This window comes from Atractosteus spatula, chromosome 27, assembly GCF_055471065.1.
Source record: "Atractosteus spatula isolate fAtrSpa1 chromosome 27, fAtrSpa1.hap1, whole genome shotgun sequence".
Lineage (NCBI taxonomy): Eukaryota > Metazoa > Chordata > Actinopteri > Semionotiformes > Lepisosteidae > Atractosteus > Atractosteus spatula.
In genome coordinates this window covers 6,890,872-6,913,494 of record NC_142732.1, presented here as the reverse complement: position 1 = coordinate 6,913,494, position 22,623 = coordinate 6,890,872, and the positions used below count along the sequence as shown (strand labels likewise).

The 22,623-nt window shown below is 37.7% G+C and overlaps 1 protein-coding gene across 23 annotated transcripts in view; it reads left to right on the top strand.

Moving 5' to 3' along the window:
* Positions 1–22,623, top strand: part of msi2b (musashi RNA-binding protein 2b) — a 231,443-nt gene that overhangs the window by 104,560 nt on the left and 104,260 nt on the right. For all 23 annotated transcript variants that reach the window (XM_088907278.1, XM_088907276.1, XM_088907268.1 and 20 more), the window contains exon 7: positions 13,090–13,138. In XM_088907278.1, the coding sequence (XP_088763404.1) occupies positions 13,090–13,138 (49 nt within the window). The remainder of the gene's footprint in view (positions 1–13,089; positions 13,139–22,623) is intronic.

Here is a 22,623-nt window from a genome sequence, read left to right as displayed (position 1 = left end):
CTGTTATTAAATCTCAGTAACAAACTAAATGAATTAATCACAAAAGTTTACTAATTCTGAATTAAGTACAAAATTGTGAACTTGGTCAAAGTACTGTATAGTCGCCATGTTGTTGCAAACCCCTGGTATTGCCGTGTGCGAGAGCGTAAGTTCCCATGAATTGTGAAGTGAAACATCTCTTCCTGCTCACTAGTCACAGTAATGACTAATGGAATGCGGTGTACGATCAAATAAGTACAGGTTGTGCAGCGGACATTTTACCGTGGAAATGTTACAATGTGATTGTGCATGATTTGTGCGTGCAACGTTAACAAGTAAGATGAATTTGTCAGCAACACCGTCTCAAAGTCGAGAGCAGTATTTCTATTGGATTAAAAGAGGTGTATTTACAAGCCTGCTTGTTTACAATGTAATAGGGCTGCTCCTCCTCACCGCAGGTTTTGTTGCCCCGTTCTGAATCACAGAATATGATGCTGCGTATACCTGGAAATGTAATCCATTTTGTAATGCGAATTGGAGGTTTTACACGTTACTGTGTATATTTTACTTTCATTGTGGTTTGAAATGCACCGCTCAATTCCAGTTCTTTCTAATCCCAAAATATAAAAAGAGCTTTGCAGTTCCCTTTTAAATACAAGAAATTACGGTATATTCACAGATTGAGCCACTGAAATCAAATGTGCAGCTACTTCCCTCATACCCAAATAGGTATTTGAAATGCCCTCCTGAACGGGGTCGAGACTTGATTGTTAACCGTCTTTAAAGTGGATACAAACTGAAATAAGCTTTCTTAATATAGTTATATAATGTGGATAGGGCATTGTAAAGGACTTATTAAAAGACTGTGCAGTTCAGAAGGAAACTTCTAAATGAAAAGGCCAGGGTTACACAATCTACTTTCCCATTAAAGGATATTGGGGAAAAAATAGACAAAACTTAAGCAACAAACAAAGTTATATTTGAGTTGTTAAGTGCAAGTTTCAACAGGGCTCAAAATGTCTCAGCTAAAAGAGAAATTTAAAAAGGAGTAACTTTCAGAACACATTCCAAATTGCAGGAAAACTCCCGGTTTAAGTGGATAAACATAGTGAGTCATTAAGAAAAAAGGGCAACAAAAATAAACTCCTTCCTTAATTGTGAAAAGAAAACTGGTAGAAGATGATGCCATTTACCAGTCATCATGTCTAAATCAAGACACCTGTAAATTTGCAACGTGTTGATGTTGCAATTTATTGTGCAGATTATTTTGTTCTCACAGATGTGTTTTATATTACATTTTTTTCCCATAGTGGTGTATTAATTTTGAAGCATTTGACTGGCGACTCCTATGTAACAGTGAAACATCTGTGCTGGTAGCTGGCTGATAGGATGCAGTGCCTGTTCGGCTTGTTAAAGTTCCCTGACGCTCAACTAATTTGGAGGCCTGCTGTGCTCCAGTTCCCAGAGGCCCGTGAATTTTAGTTTCCATGGAGGAAGCAACTTATACATTGCACCTCACACCTCCTGAAGCACAGAGTATGTTTTCATGTAATATGCAGTGCAATAGAAGCAGAATTTAATTGTGTGGAATAAATAAAACAACCTTGTGGACTTTTCTTGCCTTAGTGTCACAGTTCTTCACTGGTTGATAAAAAAGGGAAAGTAATAAAATAATTCCAAACATTCCCTCTGAAGTTCAGACCATGCTATCAAACTTTATCCCTTGCTGTCATTGTTTAATGTGCTCCCAACACAATCTAGGATAATTCACCTCACATCTCTGGTGAGTTTTTTTTCTTTCTTCATACATTACAATTCTACCTTTGTATTCACGCTTCAAATAAACCTCTTTTGTTCTGCTTTATAACACTAAGAAACCAGCATCACTCAAGTATATTAACTGTAACCTATTACTGTCGCGCAGAAACGTTCCCTGAGCCGTAGTAAAGACTCCCCAGACAAAACTCCCTGTCATGTTAATCCAAGCTTTAATAAATAGGAGGATATATAACTGTATTCAAATTGCGCCCTGTATTTCTGCATACAAAAAAGGGCGAGCTATCAAAAACGACACAGATGACAGCATTTTACATTAAAGAAAAGTATTAGATTGGCTAGCTTTCATTCCTATTGTGGGAAAAAATGTCATATTATTGAATCTACCATTAAAAGAGCTTAAATGCCTAATCTAAATAAAGAACTACAGGGGGTAGGGTTGGCAGCGACTGTAATTGAAATGAATACCTTTTGATATAAGACCCTAATGCATTTTATCTATATCATACATCTATAGCTAATAGGATATACATCAAACCTGCCACGGATGGAAGATAGAGATTTCGTTTATTAAATTCCAGGTATTTCGCTTCAGACTTGATATCCTCTTTGAAATAAGACTCATCAAATCATACTATCACTCTTCTTCTTCCTGGGCAATGACAGATTCAATATCTTTTAAAATATTAAAAGGTTTACATGGAGATTTTAAAATTAGAAACTTATTTTCTGAATTGTATGAGATCCAGACAGTGGTTTTCAAAGAATGTTCTCCATCCTGTCCAAGAGAACTTTTGATTTCCACTTTATAACAAATCGTGAATTTAAGGTTAGCGTTCAGCTGCTTTATTCCTGTCCCATTTTGCATGCTGCAAATACTAAAATATTATGGCATTTTTTAGATCACAAATAACAAAGAATTTGTCAAAAATCTACTTTAGTTCATGTATAGTATCTTTGTGGTAAATCATTGATCCAGGTAGAAGTCATAAGACATAGATTTAATAAGTATTTTGACTGTTTTCTTCTGATAGTTTTGCTGTGTTAAACTGCTGGGCACTGCTTAGTTTCAGTCCCCCTCTCATTAAAAAAAAGAAACAACCTTTCTAATAATTTGGTATACACACTGTAGCTCGCCTGTTGCTTGTAGCGAAATGAAAACTGACAGTTTTACATTTATTTTTAAATTAAAGCAATTGTGGGTTTGCCAGTGTCAGAAAGATCTTATTTACATACCAATTAGTGGATTTAATAACTGCATTTTCTACTGATTAATATAATTACTATACATATAGGAGAGTGAGGGAGAGAGGAGAAAGCCAGGCAGGAGGCTGAGAGAAAGATATCTTGATATAAAGAACATTGCTTTGGCAGAAATGGCTTCAATTTAAGTAAATCTCCCACGTTAAACTGTTACCTTAAGGGTACAGGGATTTCGTACCTCTCCAATTACTATTTGAGCTGGAAAACAACACGTTTCCCTGTCTCAGCTTTCATACACGGGAGGGACACCTTTTACACAGAAGTTGCTTGGAGGCACAATCTATCCTGATAGAAACAGAAGCTGTTGTGCAGAAGTACCATAAAGGAACGCGGAGGGATGTAAACTCTTAATAAATCTAATGGTATTATAACCTGTAGCCATTTACAACATGCAGCAAGACACTCTAAATGAATTTGAAAGCCTTGTGTTCAATACAAAACTATCTTCCACTCTGGATAAATCTGTGAGGTCCTACAGGCATGATCCACATATTGAGGTTAATTTTTTAAAGTGCTCCATTTCTCCAGAGCCCAGTTTAAAATGATAATGAATATGTAAACAACCAATGCCTTTTCTTCCCAAGACCACATTTCACTGTTACAGTACTTCTGCCTTTTTTTTGATGTACACATTTTTGTGATTAGTTGTACTTTTGTAAAACAGATCTCTTTGTTTGCCCTTGTGTAAAGATCTGTCGTAACCATCACCATGGTACTCTGCCTCATACTGTGATGGAGAAGAAAAAGGACCTACTAGAATATGCATCAATTCTGTGCTCGGTTTGCTCTCTCACAGCCTTTTTTTGATACTGTGGACGGCATGAATATTTATCTGAAGTGCAATGGCTAGCTTTAGAAATTGTCTACTATGTTCAGTTAAAGGATGCTTAAGCTGCTTTTGCTGTTGTCAGTAATTCAAAAATAGTTATGGGCTGTTGTAATTCAGTCTGAGGATCCCCTCCTAAATCTATCAGTCACGAAACGCACAATCCACCCGTCTGCAGGGACTGTTGATGGGGAGATGCAATAATATCTATTGTAAAGCTGAATAAATCACAGGTGGGAAGCGCTTTGTGCGGTGAGCATGAATCAGGCAGGGGACATGTATCTTTCTATCACTGTCACCTCTCTGAAGTGGGGAGAAAAAATCTTTTGCAAATGACAAAAAAAATGACTCTGCATGTTCTTTTTGGGTGCCGCTAATGCGACCCTTTATTCCCTCTCTTTCTGGTGGAAGTGTCAGTTAAGTGGTTCTTGTAATGCTGCCTGTTCAACTCGTCATGCTCCGATTGACTTATAGTATTCATGGGCCACAGTGCCAGCTTATTGGCTCATCTTGCTCAAGTGACACTTGCAAAGGGTTTAGTTGAGGCGACACTGCCAAGAGAGGAGAGGGGAGTATGGGGGGGCAGGGGGAGAAGCACTCTGTTTCACTAGCTATTATACAGAAGGAAAGTCAATTTCGGGCTCCAAATCAACGTCCCTCTCTTGTCCTTGGTGAGGTGACCGAGAAACATATCCTTGAGAAAGCTGAGTGGTTCAGCATGTCTGGAAATGCTTTGGGTGTCTCTAAATAAACATGAGGAAATCATAGCAGGCTTATAAAACCATTCTGCACCCAATGCGGTAGCTCACTGACTGGAACTGCAATTCCACATCACCTTGGGGGTGACAGCAGATATTGCTTGTTTGATGAGCAGTTAGTAGAAAAGGAAATGAAAACAACAGCTTTGTGAGTTGAAAGGCTTTGTCAGAGACCTGTAAATGGGTGATGCTGAAATCAATGTACGGTGTGATACCAATACAATGGAGAATACTTTGCTGTACTACTCAGTAAGATTTGTCTTTACTCAGATCACCTGCACCCCCCACACCCTTCTTACAATCTTTCGTAAAGCTAAAGGTACTCTTTTTTGTCTATACCCATTCCCCTTAGAGAATGTAGTATATTTTGAATATAGGGAAATCTTTCCTCTGTAAAATAATTTATACTGAAAATTTAGTAAGGTAAACGCTAAGATAAATCTAAGTTTCAGAGGAAAAACATTTAAAAAAATTCCCCCCTTTTCCTTTTTATCCTTTTAATGTACTGTTTCAGTGCAGTGAGAGAAAGCCTTGCTCCTGAATTGTATGTAAATGTATTAATCAGATAGTAGGACTATTCATTGCCTTGCTGAGAGATGGGTTTGTTGTCTGCTGTGTTCCTCCCTTGTTAAGTGGCGCTACTGTTAAAAATCCAAGCCTCTGTTTATCAGGGTAAATGACGGCCAGAGGGGTTGTGTTTCAGTATCAGTTTTTTACTTTGAAAAGAGTAGCTAAACAATGAGCCCCAATCTTGTTTTTCAGCTTTTTGGTGCCTGCCTCACTAACAACTATTAAAGGCAGTGAGAGACATTTTCAGAAGGAGTCCTTTCATTTGCAATGGAAACGGAAACTAAGTGACTAGGTAATAAAGACTCTCTGCCCCTTTACTTATGCTGAGGGAAAGTAAGATGTTAATTCATATTCTTTTTTTCTCTCATTCATTCTATTCACCAAGCCTTTCAAGGAGTGTAACAGGGTGAAATGCTATACCTGGTTGGTGTGTACTGGTTCTGAGTGCACGTGACATGAGGTGTGCTCCCATGTGAACATGTGAAGTATAGTCCCACGTGTGCATTCCTTTCTCATCTCTGCCATTGTGACCAGGCCTTCTGCTAAAATCTCTCTGGATCTCAGACTTCTTCGCTACATGCACAGGTGGGAAAGGTAACCTGTGCAGAGTCTATAAAAGCAAACCTCAATCAACTTATCAGATCCAGCGGCTTCCCCTGTTTCCTCTTATTAAGTAATTTATGACCATTTGGCTTATAGGCAGGAATAGTTCTATGGAAGACGGTGCTGCAGGTATAAAGGGTTATCATACTGCTACACTCTTTGGTTTTCAGCTGAATGGCCCTACCCCTCAGAGACAGCAAATACAAATTAGGTTCATGAAAATAACTGAGGCATTCCTTGCTTCCTTGTTACTACAAAAATGACCAGCTATCGACCCCTGAAAAAGGTTGTGGGCTGCAGCTTTATGAAGTGTCAGCTGCTAACTATGCTCTCTTTTTATTTCCATTAGTAAGCTGTATGCCTTCAGGCTAGGTAACTGTAGGGGAAAAGGCAAAACTGCAGGAACTCGGCCAATAAAATCAAACTGAATAAGCTACTGCTGTCTTTGGTATCTTCTGCTCAGACTGCCCAGTAAACAGCTGAGAGCCTTCGACCTACAGTGGTGCTCGAAAGTTTTCTGAATTTCTGCATAAATTTGACCTAAAATATGATCAGATGTGAAAGCATAGTTTCACATAGTTTTTCTGACAAAGACATTTAATGTTGGATCATTTTGATCAATAAATGAATGAAAAAGTATATTTGTGTGTTTTTTGTTTTATTGGGTTCTCTTTATCTATTTTTATGACTTTATAATGAAGATCTGAGCATTTTTAGGTCAAATTTATGCAGAAATTCAGAAAATTCTGAAGGGTTCACCAACCTTCGAGCACCACTGTAGCTAGTAAGGTTTATCAGGAATAAAAATTGCTAATAATAGATCTGTGCATTTAGGTCACACTTTACATCTTGGAGAGTCCCAGACCAGGCTAGGAGCATTCATCAGGGCTGAAGTAGAGAACCCTTGCTGTTGCAAACATGTAGCCAATGGCTCAAGCCCTTTCTGTCTTCTAACCTCTAACCCCACAGCTAGTCTACCTCTTTGGCCACTGTCTTCTAAAGACCATCATTGACTATGTGGGAGCTGCGGGATGAGATAGCTAAAGGGGTGCATTGCACTGACAGTTCCGAATGGTCATGTCCTAGTCAATGACATCTCCTTCACAGCCACCTGGGTTACTGCTATATCAAATAAATAAGCTGAGGCATTTTGTGAATAGAGACGAGTGCCTCTTAATCTCACTTTAACTACACCTTAATCAGACACCACACTGGCAGTTTTGCTCTCTCTAGGCTCCTGGCAGTTCTGAGCGATAAGCCCTGTCTTCATCAGCCTTGCTGCTCTGAGTCCCCAGTATCTGTTTTCAGTTCATACGTTTTGTTATTATGAATAATAAGATGTTATGACTCTTAAGACAGAATTTCCTACCTAGGAGGTCATAAAAGGTGATTGCTTTTTTATCTGCAATTAAAGTGTCTTTCAGAGAGAGAAAAGTTGCCTGAGCTCCAGTATTCCAGTGTACCTTGTAAAAATCACAGTGATTGTGCAATAAATGTGGGATATTGCTGGGGTAAGATGAGACAACACGAACACCTTTCATACCTGGTTTAGTTTTATTCTGAATACCCCTGGAAGAAAAGTTATGAAATTAGAGTTAACTTATTTGATAGTCCATGTAATAGAACCTAGTAGTAATTACTGCAACAGCTGTGGTACATTTAGAATTTCTGTTTTATGAAATTGGTACCATAACATCATGGATAATTCCAATTCATCTTCTTTACCCCTTGAAGTAATTTCTTTGCTTTGTGATTTGTTTTACTACTAGGCAGTTTATTTCCATAACCATTGAATGCTTTCCAATTTTTTGTTCTGTGTTGACCTGCCAGTGGCTTTTTTGTCTGTTTTCTTTTATTGGCCTGTAGTAACCACTTGAAATGAAGTGGCTCATAGGGATTTTTATGCTCTTCATAACTAATCAAGTAATCGATCATGAAGGTTTCTGACGAGTCAGCTATGTAAAAGAAAAATCATTAGTTTGATTTTTTGTTTTAGCTTGAAAGCTTTGCTTTAAAAGAGCTTGCCATGCCTTTGGTGTTCGTGAGAGAATCTGTAGTTTCACAGTCATCTCCTTCATGCAGCTGTGGCCTTTTACTGTCCTCTGGATCTCAAAGTGACCTTTATGTGTTTCGTTTGTCTACATTTTCTGTCATCGTGTAGATGAAAGTCTCTGGAAATAAGACCACTAGCTTTTCAAATTTTTGTGTAATTTCATCAATAGCAGAGCACCTTGCTCAGTGAATCCCCTTCACACACAGGTATAATTAAATGTGTGTAGATTTTAAATACTCTTAGGCAGGCTGCTGACTCACATGAAACGATACCTAAATTGACGGAAAATGTCCACTGGGGGTATTATGAATTTACTTGTTCTTACAGTGGAGTGAGCTCCAAAGACCAAAATGATTGATTAAATGCAGTATAAATGCAGTATTAACAAAAGTTCAAGAGGGATGACAGCATCCAAGGTCCCCCTCACCTCTGCTACTCTTAACTCATAATTCTCTGACTCCAGATCCTGAAATAATTATAAATACCAAAGTAACCCTTGCTCTAGCTCGCTTCTGTCTTTCTGCATCGTTTTCCCACCACATCTCCACCTTAATAGGTGCACCTTAACTAACTCTGCCATTAGCTCCTCTCTCTTCATTGCGGTGCAGTCTTCTTTGTCCCAAGGCCAGGTGGTTCGCCCTCAGCCAAGCAGGTTAAGCCAAAGCTCAAAATGCCTGTCTGCTCCTCTATAAACACTCCCAGTTGTATTTTTAATTGAGTGATGTTGTTCTTAATAAATATTCATTTATTTGTGGTACTGAAATCCCTTTAAATGTAGTTTAAATGTTTAAGTGACGGAAACACCAAAACTTAGTTTTGTCTGTTGTGTCAAACTGGAGATTCCCCACAGGTGGGACATACATTCATAACAAATTAACCCTGCACCGTACTCATTCGAAACATTTCTTTACTGGAGCAATAATGGTACATGGTACAATAATGGTAATTTTACTAACAAAATATAGTTTGAGTTCTGTGTTTATGGCTACATTGCCTATGCATAAGAAAAGCAAGTGCTACAGTATATACAAATTGTTTTGCATGAAGGTTTTGAGATAAATTGTGAAGTGTGACATTCTTTACACAGCTCAGAAACTACTCTTGACATCTTTTCTTGTGCAACTAATATAAATAATATAAAATTGCAGTTCATTTAAACTGCTGTCTTAATGCATTAGGCATTGAGCTCTGAAATCTCAGGTATCATTATAGCTTTGAAAATGCCAGAAGTCATCTTGCTTATTGCTGTATAGTTTTCTTTTTTCCTCAAATAAATAATTCAAAAATGGATGATTTAGCCTAAACTTGGGAGCTTTTCTTTTTTAATGTAATATATATTTATATACTTTAAAGGTTTTCTAGGGAATGAAGTTTAACATCATAAAAGCCGACAGAATCGAAATAAGCTTTATCTCTCTGGGGTCCAGGTGAATTTAAACAAGTGTATGATTGCTTCTTCTCTGAGTTTCTCAAGGTAAACACAATCTACCTGCATCTCTGGCTGTGTTTCCAACAGCTTGTATTCCCGCATGTCCTTAGGTAATACATTTTGCTGTTAATAAAAACTCTGCTCCAGAGTTCCAATTATATTTTCAACCTAAATAAAACATGCTGTCAACTAACTTCCCACGACTACAGGAAAAGAAATTGGCAAGGAATTTGTCATCCGCAAGTGCAGTCTCATTTAATTGAGAGACTGCCAAACCCCACCGTGTAATTGTTAGCTAAACAAGTACATGTATTACTATGTTTATATATATATTTTTAAATTAATGAAGATGAGGTTTTATAAGGCTTAATTTTATTTATAAATTGTGTCTTTAGTGGTGCAGAGAAACCCTGGTACAATGACAAATTCTGAACTCTCGGGGACCGTACTGTTGGTGTGAAGCACTGAAGTCTGTTACCTTGCACTTTTTTCAACAAAAGCAGAAACAATTCAAAGACATGCCTCCTGGGGTGCTCCTGTATTCACTTTCTCTTTCATAATTTTTTTTCATTAACCACTTTGAGCCAACCCCTGCCCTCCATTCCCCATTCCCTGTGACGAGCCTTGTTTAATAAAGCTCTAATAAATGCTCGTAAGCCTACAGTAAAAGGCTGTGAAGAGCCACCACAGCACAAAGGGGAAAAAATATAGCCCAGCGCTAATAAGAAACGTAAATCTCTGTTCCGTGGTCTGGAGAGTGTGCGGTTTGAGGTTCACAAACTACATTTAAAAGCAGTTTTATTACAGCACTGGTGAGAGCTACTTGGTGTATGCTTGTAATAAAACACACATTATTACTGCATTAGTCATTCTGCAAGTTGTATACTGTGCATTAAACTATGAAGAACAGAAGAACAAAACATTTAAAGCTGGTGTCATTCAGCTATTTAACAGTAATGGCATTTAATGTCATTGTAATCAGACCACCTCTAGTCTGATACCTGACTTTCAGTACAGACAGGACTTGGACACTGTCACCCGATTGATTTCTAAGTCATATTTGCCTGGAGTCACACACCCTGCACCTGATAACTAATTAATCCTCTGGCACATCTTAATGCATTGGAAAATGTCTGATATGGACTGTGTAATCACAGAACAATGCCTCTCCATATCGATCCCTGCAATGTGCCACCTCTGGAGTGATCCGAACACAACTCTACCCAGAGTGTGCAGAGACAGAAAAGCTAACAAATAAAGGTCAAACAAATATAAAAATGGAAAAATATAACCCTGCTATGTGCATCTGTAATTTCTTTGATTCTTTGGAGCTTTTGCATAGAACTCACACAGTATCGTGTGCACACTCTTCTTTTGGATCTCAGCACTGATTGCGTTGCCTTCTTTTAGCGGTGATGACACCTTGGTGAAGGGTGTGGCACTGTCCATGGCTGAAGGAGAAGCCATAAGAAGTGATGTGCTTATGTGTATCTTAAGTTTCCCATTTCCTCTATATTTTAATGAGATGAAATTATAACCGAAACTCTGACTGCTACTGCAGTACAACTATAGGAAGCTGTTCTACTACTGGAGTTAGTGTGATTGTAGCTAGTCGCACACCCTTCATCCGATAACTAATGAATCCTCTGGCATGTCTGAATGCATTTTAATGCATTTTGTTTCATTATTGCTTAATGCAATATATTTTATATTTAGGGTTGTATGTAATAAGAGATATATTTTATTTCTGTAAGACCTTATGAGGGTGGAGAAAGAGGGAGGAGGTCCTCTTTTTTATTTATATAAATATTTGTTTTATTTTGTAGTGTCATTCAGTCCATGTTTGTGAAGGGTTTTGTGTACCATTAAGAGGTCCTTATATGGAAAGTAGAATTTTCCCTAGTCAGTAAAGAGGATTATTGAAACTCCTTGGTCTCATGCTAGCTAGTTGCTAGTAAAAGTTTAATATTGAAACAAGAAGAGCTTTCAAAATCAAACAAAATCAAAAGTGTGTTAATTGCAGGAAGATGACTATATTAAAAAGAGAGCATTGCAGTCTTATTTTGGACCATATGCTATAATAGTTGCTTTAGTTCACAGTCTAACTAACTCTGTTAGTACTGTTTTACAGCTTTCCATAGTTGTAATCCAGTAGTACCCAGAGTTTCAGTAATACTTTCAGCCAATTATATTTTTAAATACCTAGCTACTGGATCCAATGTAATAAGAATGCAGTGTTCTTGCATTGCCTTTTTGAAAGCCCAACAAGTGCCTTTAAGGTGAAGGCAAGATCTGGATATTGTGTGCCAGCAGCAGGGAGGGGGAGTTGGGGTATTGCATTGTTTATTGAGACAGACAGTTACATACGAGCCAGGCTCTGCTCCTGTCGGTTACCATTGCCTGCTGGCTGGGCTCCACCGGTGTGCGAAACCTTTAGAAGAGAGAGACAACAGCCGTTCCCCAGGAGCCTCCCCCACATTCCCAGTGGACACTGCATCTCTGCCATGATGTGCTTTGGACCCGGGCTGGTGAACTGGTTACCTAGCGACAGTAACCGGGGAACAAGGATTCTCAAAACAACCCAGGCTACTTTCAGCGACATTTAAATCTCTCGCCAAATTGCCCTTCAGCCATTCTCTTTTTCTTAATCTTTTCTCTTGTTCACTTGCTATTCATGCAGTTTTTTTTATTTTTGTGACAAACTAAGAAAAAATACTAAAACCTTGACTAATGTTGAATTTTAATGATACAAAGTTTATAATATATGCTCATTAATGATCTTATACATTAATTCCATCATTTTTCTGTTCTGGAGAAGTGGTTTAGTTGCTTAGTTGATTGCCTTTATCTTAAAGAACAGATCAGATCATATTGAAGTCTACTGAGCATGATTTTAGCTTGTGCATGTCATCATGACTCATGGTAGTGCCATTTATCATGGATACCATAATTGTAACTTGTGAAGAGCACTGGGAAAGATGTTCCAGTGTATGGGTAATTAATTCTGCATGCAGAAAAAATGTCAGTGAAGAGTGACATTGTTTTGGATTGCCCATTAGTATGCAGTCGCGCTCATTAGAAAACACAACACATGTATCAGGGTTAGCAAAGAAAGATTATCTATATCAGGTAGGCAACATTAAAAATGTTTGTAGACAAGTCTTGAATTTCACTTTCACTGATAGTTTGAGAAGTCTACTGAGTGGATCAACAGTTTTCCTGACAGAGTTTAGAGTCTGTTGAAAATCACTCACAACTAAAACTGTATTACTATGATGTTATTATTTTCTGGCGTGCCGTTTTCAGTGAGAGAATTTCGACACCACTTTGGTTTTACAATAAAGGAAGGATTGCATTGCTGTTATTATCCAAGGAGTTGCTGAAACTTTGTGAGCCCCATGCAGAGTAGCTTATAATACAGAAGGGAGATCAGAGAGCTCAGGCCAAATCTGATGAGAATGCCCAAAGACACTTCTTGCTGTTCTGTTGCTTGTGTGGGAAGTCAGTCCTGGGAGGTAGAGTTAAAGTAGTAGTTGGTTTTGTAGATTAATAAAACTTGTTAATGGATATCCTGTTGCCTCTGTACAATGAGACATTCATCTTTGTTGCAGTTGTTTCTTCTCTTGCTTGTAAGAACAGTCTTTGTAATTTGCACATTGACAGTGATCTTCCATTCTTTGTTTAAACAACAAGAAGAAGAAGAGAAAATCTACCACTGACAGATTTCTTTTGCTGTAAAAATCCATTCTGTTTCTAGGTTTGATGCTTGTTGATATATGAAACAGTACTTTGCTCAGTTGTCTTAAAAATTGTGGTTTCTTGTGTGTTTCAGGTAGAAGATGCCATGCTAATGTTTGATAAAACTACTAACAGGCATAGAGGTAAGTCCAGCTGGTGTTCCTTGTTGTATTTTAATTAAACTGGACACATTGTGATCTCAGGTGTGCCTACTTTAGTTCGTGATCTGCTTATAAGCTACAATCCCTTGTAATATACATTACACTTAGTAAATGGCATATGTCATGTTTTTTTAAAAGACAGTCTGTGTTTAGCCTATTTCTGCAACTTTTGCAACTTAGCTTATTAGAAGACCACAGATTCTCCTCAGCTTGCCTTAGAGCAGACTTTTGTGGCCCCTCGGTTTTAAATGACTCTCTGTGTATGGTTCTTCCAGCTGGGGGCTCTGCTAAGATCTTAAAGGTACTAAATAATTGTCAGTCTTGGTGTGAGTGGCAGCATGCCAGTGAGAGTTATAGATGGACTCTGCCTTGCTGTACTAGGAGTCTTGACAATGTTACACCACAGACTAAAAGCTGAAAAAACAACACTTTGTCCAGTGTTCTGATTACCTTTCTAGTAATGTTCAGATAACATCTAGTACGATATTTTTCCTTTTATTCTAAAGGGTTATGGAGCAGAGGGTGCTGTGCAGTCAGATAACAGCAGAGATAAAGCCCTGGAGAAGCAGTGTTCTTATCTCTGTTATCTCCTCTTTTATCTGGGTTTGGGGCAGGTTTCTGTCTAAGCAGAGGACTTTCCAAAGACAGAGAGAGCCCTGTGTCTGTACAGAATCCTCATCTAAAGTTTTAGTATTAACTATAAAACTGGGAACTAAAACAAAAGACACTCGGGTCTTTTTCCACTTCCTAGTTAGAAGGAATAGGTTCTGTGATGAGACCATAATGCTGAGTGACACAAATATGCAGTTCTGTACACTCCCCGGCATGTGGTCTCATAGCAGATCTCAATAAGAGTAATGTTTCATTCAGAAAATTAACAATAAAAGAAACAGTTACAGATCATGCTGGTAAAGAATACCAGCATGCTGAATTGAATGAACAATGGTATACTAACAGCATTTAATGGACATGTTTTACTTAGTCATTGAAATTGCAGTTAATTATATCAGCGATGAAAAACAAAATCCATAAGGTATCATGAAGGACAAGCAACTTACTCTGAAATAAAAGGAAAGGAATACATTGTATTTGTATAAAAAATTCTAAATATATTAAAAAATACATTTTTTTTTTATTTAGCAAGTTATCCTGTGGCATCTATTGCCAAGCTTGATGTTCTATCACACAGAATCTTTAATGCTGAATAAGATGTACCCTAGAGACCCCCCCCAACACACACAGACACCATTTTCTGTTCTAAAAGAGAGGTTTGTGATGGGCTGGTAATCCCCTGAGATGCTGCACAAACACCCCAGGGTGCCGGCGAGGAGGGAGACACAGAGTCTTCACTGTAAGCATGTAGGATGGGAAAGGTAAAGTACAGGATCAGGAAGAGAGGAGAGAAACTTCACACAGGGTCTCTTTCAAACAAAATTTCTATTATGGGGATTAACGCTATTACCCCCCACCACTGTTTACAGCAGATTTGCAGTGCCAGAATATACCTTTTTAACTGCCTGGGTAGGTTTTACTCTAAAATCAAGTGTTCACAGACCCTGAAATTCCCAATCAGTAATCAGCAGTTTTGACCAGACCTACCAGGATCACTCTGCTCGGTCTCACAGCCCCCTTCAAAGCTGCTGGAAGAACGTGTGACTCTCAGGAATTGATATACAGTATGTTGAATTGTGATGCATAGCCTTTCCCAGTGTGTTACAGTATATCACTTAATGGAACATTTCTTTTTTTATTTCAATAAGTGCAAGTTAGTATTTTTGGATCCTAATTTCTAAGACATGTTGAGACAATTTTTTTGTCTTTTGTTTTTGTTTCCTAAAAATGAGTGTTGTCGCACCCTGCTGTGAAGTGCTTTGACAGCCCCAGTCGATTGTGTTTGTATTTTGTAAATACTCTCTGAGGGCACGGTGTCCGTATCTATGGGAACAATGTTTAGATTTCTGTGAAACTCAAATCTCTAGAAACCGAGAACTTAAAGAAAGAGTAATAGTCTGCCCGGATTTCAGCTGTTGGCCCTTAGATCTACATTTCTTTGCCTCAATTTCAGTATACTTGCAGCTGAAATCACATGTACTGTATACATTCAGTGATGGGTATGAACAATATGAAGTAAGACACTTATTTTTGTGGGTGGAGAAGTTATATTATTGGGCACAGATGCATTTTCTTTTTTTAGTTTTAGAATGATTGTATTGTTTTTCCCTTATTATTATATTTTTTTCACATTTACACTCAAGGCTAAATGGAGCACTTGAGGTCAAACTCATAATAGTGTGCCAATGATTGTGCAGGCCTCCAATGAATTTACTGGCACGCAAGGTGTGCTTTGTGTACGGAAGGCATAATGCTGTTGAGCAAAGAAAGAGGCATCCTGTGTAATGTAAAATGGTGTTGGTATTAATAAAAACAATTGAAGTTCTATCTTTTCACCAGTTGGACTGCTCCACAGACTAGTAAAAATGCAGTTGGGAATTTGTGATAATTTCTTCTTTTCATTATTTTTTTATTATTACTTATTGCTGTTTCACACAGGTAGACCTAATGAAATGTCAGTGCTGTGCAGAACAGACCCAGACTGTGTGTATAATCTGCTGTAGTCTCTATAGCTGCTCTTCACAGTAATTTGGAGTATTCAGCAATGTCCTTCAAGCTCCACTCTCGAGGTGACTGATGAAATGACTGCTAAAAGACATTTTCTTTATCCTCTCTCCTACTGACGGAGAACACTCAGTACATTGGAATTCTGCACAAAGAAGACACTGTACACCATCTCTGTGGCATTTAAAGGAATAAAATAAGGATGATTGTGTTTGAAATTGAGCTCTTCAAACCTATCAGTCCTTGTGCCCTCGTGCATTGTAGACTAAAGTCGTGTCTTACCAGCCAATCGGCAGGCTGAATTTCATGCGAGAGGGGGCCCATTGTTCTGTATACAGAGACAGAGAGTGTCTCAGTGCTCTCCCAGGACCTGGGATTTTGTGACACTTTCATTTATGGATTAAAATGTCAGGTCATTTTCTTCTGGGTCAAGGAAAAAGTGAGAATTTGGTATAGGATCTCGACTAACCACAAACAAGTGTTTAGACTAATTGGTATTTGGGTTACTTTAAGAAAATTGCAATGTTGTGTGGCCCGCACATACATACCCTTGACATATACTTCTAGACTTAGGTGGTCAGAATATCAGAGCTGCTATTAATTAAAACCTTACTTTTCCAAAGATGAAGGTTTGAATCCAACTAACCTCATAATTGACATTAGAGTTAATATCCTCTTGTTTAACCCAGTACCTATTATTTATAGAAGCTCGTGACAGGAGAACAAGACTGGCTCTAGTTCTTGGCACTTTATAAAGAACATTTTAGAAGCATTACCATCTTGTGTTCTGTTTTCATCAAATCTTGCAAGCTAAGCAAGGCTCAGCCTAGTCAGGATTAGGAAGCGAGATGTCCAAGAAAATCTAGGTTTCGGCTGCAAGTGGTGCTGGTGTACCAGGAGGTGGCATTATTCCAGCTCAATGTCCAAACCAATACTCCACTCTAAATAATGGGGACACTGTTTTAGAAAGTGCAGATGAGACATTAAACCAAAGTGCTGATTACTTAGTTATCAAAGACCTCTGGTTAAATTCCACTCTGGGCTTGCGTGACTTGGTCTCCCTAAGGTTACTTCTGAATTTAATTTTTCACATCTGTGTGGGTGCTCATGTGTTATAGCTGCTGTGCTTTGCCATGGTGCTGCATTTTAGGGGTGGATGAAGTGGGCCTCCTCCTATGTGTAAAGCACTATGGTATCCTTTTTAATGAAAAGTGCTTTACAAAGTTCAAGGAATTCTAAAGTGTAATGTATTAGTATTACATTATGCAAAGACATAATTTACACAGCATTAACTTTTGATTTAGAATTTCTACTGTTTATGAAGAATCATATAGAAGACTTTTGTGATATTGTATATCATATCACAGTTCTGAATCTTTACAAAAGTAAAGCCTGAAAAAATATGGCTGATAATAATGCAAAAGTGGGCTGAATAACTATAAATGTTTGTAATTTACTCAAATAACAGTTACAGCTATTGGATCTCTTCCATGTGCTGCATGATAATTATACTGCATAGCTAGGAGAATGTATTATTTTAGTTTGTTTGCATTTTGCTTTAGCTTTTTTTAACCACTTCTTTTGATCCATGTAATGGAGGAGAAGAACCAGTCGAATGGGGAAATAGGCACACAGGTGCTGAAAGGGGTGAGGAATTCTTGGCATTGTTTGAGAAGCACACAGCACTGGGTTTCTTTTGTATAGCCTGTTTTAAAGCAGAATGGGACACATTTGTTCTGGGAAGAGGAACAGAAGGCTGTATTGTTGGGCTGTAATCTGCTTACCTGGATTGACAGCAGAAGGATGACTGGCTGCTTCCATCCATAGCAAGGACAGTGTCAGTGTTAGACTGTTCTTTTGCTTGTCATGAAAGATGCAAGGTGCAACATGGTGTGTTTCTGAATTGTGGAAATTGTGATTCTGTCTGTATAGAGGCCAAATGCGTGTGACACATGGGCCTACGTTAGATACAGCACAGCACCAAACTTGTATGTTGTATACTGTAGCTCTAGTTAGCTGAAAGATTTGAGATCCTTTATATGACAGACTAAGATCCACAATAAGGGACATTATATAAAATATTACACATGTGCCATGGATTTCTTGTATACCAGTGCATAAATGTATAATACACTTAGGTTTCATGGATTGAATCAAGTGTTTAAACATAGATAACAAAGCAAAATTACAGAAAATATGGACAAAAATACAAATCGAAGGGTCATGCTAATGTTTCAGCATGAAATAGCTGTTATGACTTCCCTGAACACTTACCATTTCTTCCAGAGTTGATGTAAATACTAGATATGCCTCTGGATAGGCAGCTGTGGGATCTGTCTTCTGTAGCTGGCAAAGACATCTGGTCACAGTTGTCTCCTATTGATGGCACCAGCAAACTGGTTCCATAGATGTTCTGTTGGACTCTGTTCATTAGATAAAACTGGGCATATCAAGACCTCAGCATTGTTACATTGAAATTGTTCCATTATAATCCAAGATCACTGTGGTCTTGCATTGTCTTGTTGGAAAATCAACACTTTCAGTTTGGCTTGCAGGAATGGAGAAACCATTGGCTCAGAACTTTGTCAGCATGCTGCTGTGCAGCACAGCTTCCCTCAATCAGTACAAAAGATTGTTCTGGTGTTAGTGGAAATTACTTCCCACATCATCACACTTCCATCTCCACATTGTTGACTTTAAGAAACAATTATCATAACATTCACAATGTTGTCACTGTCAGGTCTGTCAAGGGCAAAATGGCACCCATTGCTAATTAAAATCCTCTGCCTCTCTTTCTGCCTCTAGCTCAGAAAAGCCATGACCCTACAAAAGATGATGATTTAGTCTTTTGACTGTCATCATGTTACTCCAGAATAACCCTTAAGCATGATGTTTAGCAGTTTCATGTAGATGGCGAGCTGTAAGCATTCTGCTGATGCATGGTTTATTTCCTTCGTAGAATTTCTCTGTAGCCAGTGTAGCCTGAAAATGATTAAGCACCAAAATCAGACACATGTGACAGTCCTGGGCTAGTGTGGTGACCCTCTGCATTCCAGGATATGGTCTGTCCCTCAGAGAGACAATTTCCTGGTTTCTCTAGACTACTCTGCTAATTTTTGAAGGAGATATATTTCATTCTTCAGACAGTTCCTCTCACAGGCAGTCCTTCTTGGGTAATACTATTGCAATGGCTACATCTTTATCACTCACGTTGGTCATGGATTCATCTGTATTTTGTTATGCTAATGAGCAGTGCTACTCAAAATCAATACACCTAACTGCTTAATGTTTAAAATGTATATAACATCAGATATACAGTATGAGCAATCAGTTACTGATAAGAAAGAGATTTGTTTATGTGGACTGAAAGTTTATTTGCTTATTAATATTGATTAATTTAGTAACTAACAAATTAGCTGGATTTTGAAAAGTGGCATTATGAATCTCCTCCAGTACATCCAAGTCCTGTACCTGAATTGCAAGAAGCTCTGTAAATGTAGGACAGCTATTATTATATGAAGTGGGCTTTGGCTCATACTCCCATGTTCAAGCCAGGAGTAGTATTCCTCTTGGACTAGTTCATTATATTTAAATATATCTAGTTTCACTGCAGCATATCAGCTGGAAAGTGATTAGAGTTTCTGAGAATGTAGCAGAGATGCACTGCATGAGAGTTTTTCATTATTTTAATCTGGGTTTGTTTAGAAGGTTTGCTGCACAAGAGCTTTGAGTTTTTCAATACTTTCTTTTAGCAATAAGGTATCACTTCAGAGAAATGATTTTGGTACAAGTACAGTTAAAAAGTACTCAAAATACAAAACATCTTCTAATTGCTACTTTGGAACTTGGAGATTGTTTATTAAATGTAAATTACTATATCTTGAGAAGTATAGCATCTTTTTGGTTTTCATAATTTTTTTCTTAAACTTTTGTAGTGTTTTTGCTAGAAACAAGACAGTTTTGTGTTCTGTTTTCCTGTTGTAATACATGTCTGAAAGTTTGTAAAATTAGGGGTTTTGTGTTAAAATATGTTTAATGTTGTTCTAGGAGTGAATTGCCAAACTACAATGTCACATATCAAAGGCATCAGGTGGCATAAAGCTGCTACCCTTTTCTGTTAAAATTCACATTTCAAGATGTAACTTTGACCCATCCAGCATTATTGATGTGCCCATCCCTCCTTAATTTGTGGTACTGGGGAAATTGCACATTCTGCAAAATTAGGCTTCTACTGCAATTTCCAGCAGTGTTCCAGGACTGCACTACAAAACAGAAAACTGCTTCAAGAGGGGCATCTGCGTGTTACCGAATGTCAGGCTTGTTGTTAACTTTAGGGCACTGTCACACACTGGGACATGGCCATGGTGTTTTTCTCAGCTTCCCTCTGAAACTAGTGTATCCATACCTCCGGACAGCTGGCTTATCCACTGGTAATCTGTGACTCTTTTTATGTCATGCAATAAGAAGATCAATCTTTTGAAAACAAAATTACTTAAACTATTAAATAAATTATGCTGCAACCCATTTCCACTTTACAGTTAGACCACACATGCAGTTCGGATGTTGATGTGCATTTAAAGAAAGAAAAAATGCCAGATAGGAAGCGGGGACAGAACCACAAGATTCACAAAAGCTAATGGCTTATTTTGGATTTGTCTAGGTATTCACAAGTACAGAGATACTATTGGGGAAGCTGTATTTTGAGGGAATAAAGTCTGTATAAGAATCCCAAACACAGGTGCGCTTCTGCTAACAGATCGTGCCAAAGTTTTTTTACATAAATGTACAGTTAATATAAAACACTACCAAGTTATGCCAAATAATGCTGCTGATATAATTTCATTTTTTTACAGTCTGCTTTGTTTTTAAAATAATTAAATTGAATCTGGTAAATGACCACATTTACAGTACAAAAAAAGAATGATTACTTCACTTTGATGGAGTTGCAGTGTTCGGATTTTTACAACAATTAAGATAAGGCCGTAGTAATGTTGGAAATTGTCACAAACAGTTCCGCTTCACTGATTAGTTGGTTACTGATATAATTTAACACGAGCTGTCCTCATTATTTAATAAAATGTATACCTTTTAAACAGGCAAAAATACTTTTGTTCAAGCGATTTGCTATACATTCCCAAAACAATGAACTTCATTAGCTGAAATATCATATTTAACCATTTAAAATTTATAGCATTTTTCCAGCTAGGAAGGTTTCTGGCAAGGAGTTTTTAAATACATTTAACATGTATTGAATTTAATGTGAGGGTTGAGTTTGTGTGAAAAGCGAATACGAATTAACACTATAATCTCGTGGCCAGTGTTTACACAAGATGTTGCTGCTCCAAAGACAGCATCCGTCTCATCAGATCTGTGTGTATCATGGTGTCAAACCTGTCTTGTATGACAAAACGGCAATAATTTCCTTGAAAACACTGTAGAATCGCTCATCTGACAAGATCCCTGAGCAAATGTAATTAGATATACCTTAACCTTTTCTGGCATCGTTTAAAAGGGTATTGCTACTGTCTGCATTAGCTTTTAATATCCTCTTTGGTATTTTTTTTCTTGATATTAGCATTTGCAGGAATGTCATTTAAATATCATATTTAATCATATGCATTTTTGCTCTTGTTTAGTTGAAGCCTTTTTCTGGTTGAATAATGACACAGAAAGGATGTGTTCACTCTCTCCTAATCACCATTCAGCTTTACAAAACTGAAGAGATTGAGTCTTCTGTTTTTGTTTCTAGTATTAACCTTTGTAGAAAGCATGTTAGTCCAGAATGATTTAGGTGCAAATGAATTTTCAAAACACTGGTGTAAGTTATCTTTTAAAGCCTGAATTACATCTATGCATGATTACTATGCGCTGTAACAGTTTAATATATAGTGAAATCATTTCAGTATTACAACAGCAAAAGAACTGTAAAGGATGAAGTAAGGTATTTCAGAGATAAAAACTGGAATGATGAAAGATAAATGGCTAAAACTTAAAATTAATATTGCTCCATGTAATGAGGCTCTTCGGACGTGCATCATGCCTGGTGAATTTGCTTTAAATTGTAGAAATCAGTTACGTTAGTAGCTAGTAGATAGCTTACATCTGACATGTACATATGGAACATGTTGTCAAATGTCCAAGAGAAATAACAACATTCTTGATTGTTTTTAACTTCCCTTCCATGTGTTCATGCAAATCTGAAATTCTAGTCAAATTGTATATAGAGAAAGACACAGCCATTCTGTCTCCACTAATACATCCCTGAGCCGTTTGTATTGCACAGACCTTCGCAGCTTCTCCATCATTATGCAGGTTTTTAGCTCATGCCGATTCAAAAGCAACAACGTGTGATGCACTAACACTGGGGTTTTGAACAGGGGTCACTCTTGAAAAACAAACATTTTGTTGCCTCAGACATTTATAGTACATGTAAGATCAGCAATGACTGTATCTCTAGCTTCATTTGCCAACATGAGGCACTTGGGTTGCATTGTGATACTCCAGGTAATTTTATAATACTTTAGCAAGACCTCATTTAGAATATTCTGCACAGTTTTGGTCACCACAATATTAAATAAAATAAAATAAATAAAAATATTGCTGTTGAGGAATCATTCTAGAGAAGAGCGACCAGATACATTACCATGTTTAAGGGATTATCGGACTCTGACAGGCTAAGCAACTGAATCTTTTAAGTCTTGAATATAGAAGCCTACAAGGGGTAGAGAATCAAGTATTCAGAATCCTCAAGTTCATCGACAAAGTCAACCTAGTGGACTATAGCTGAATCAGCAATGAAACAAACATGAGGATACAAGAGGGAATTACAAGAAAGTGTATTTAAAGCATGA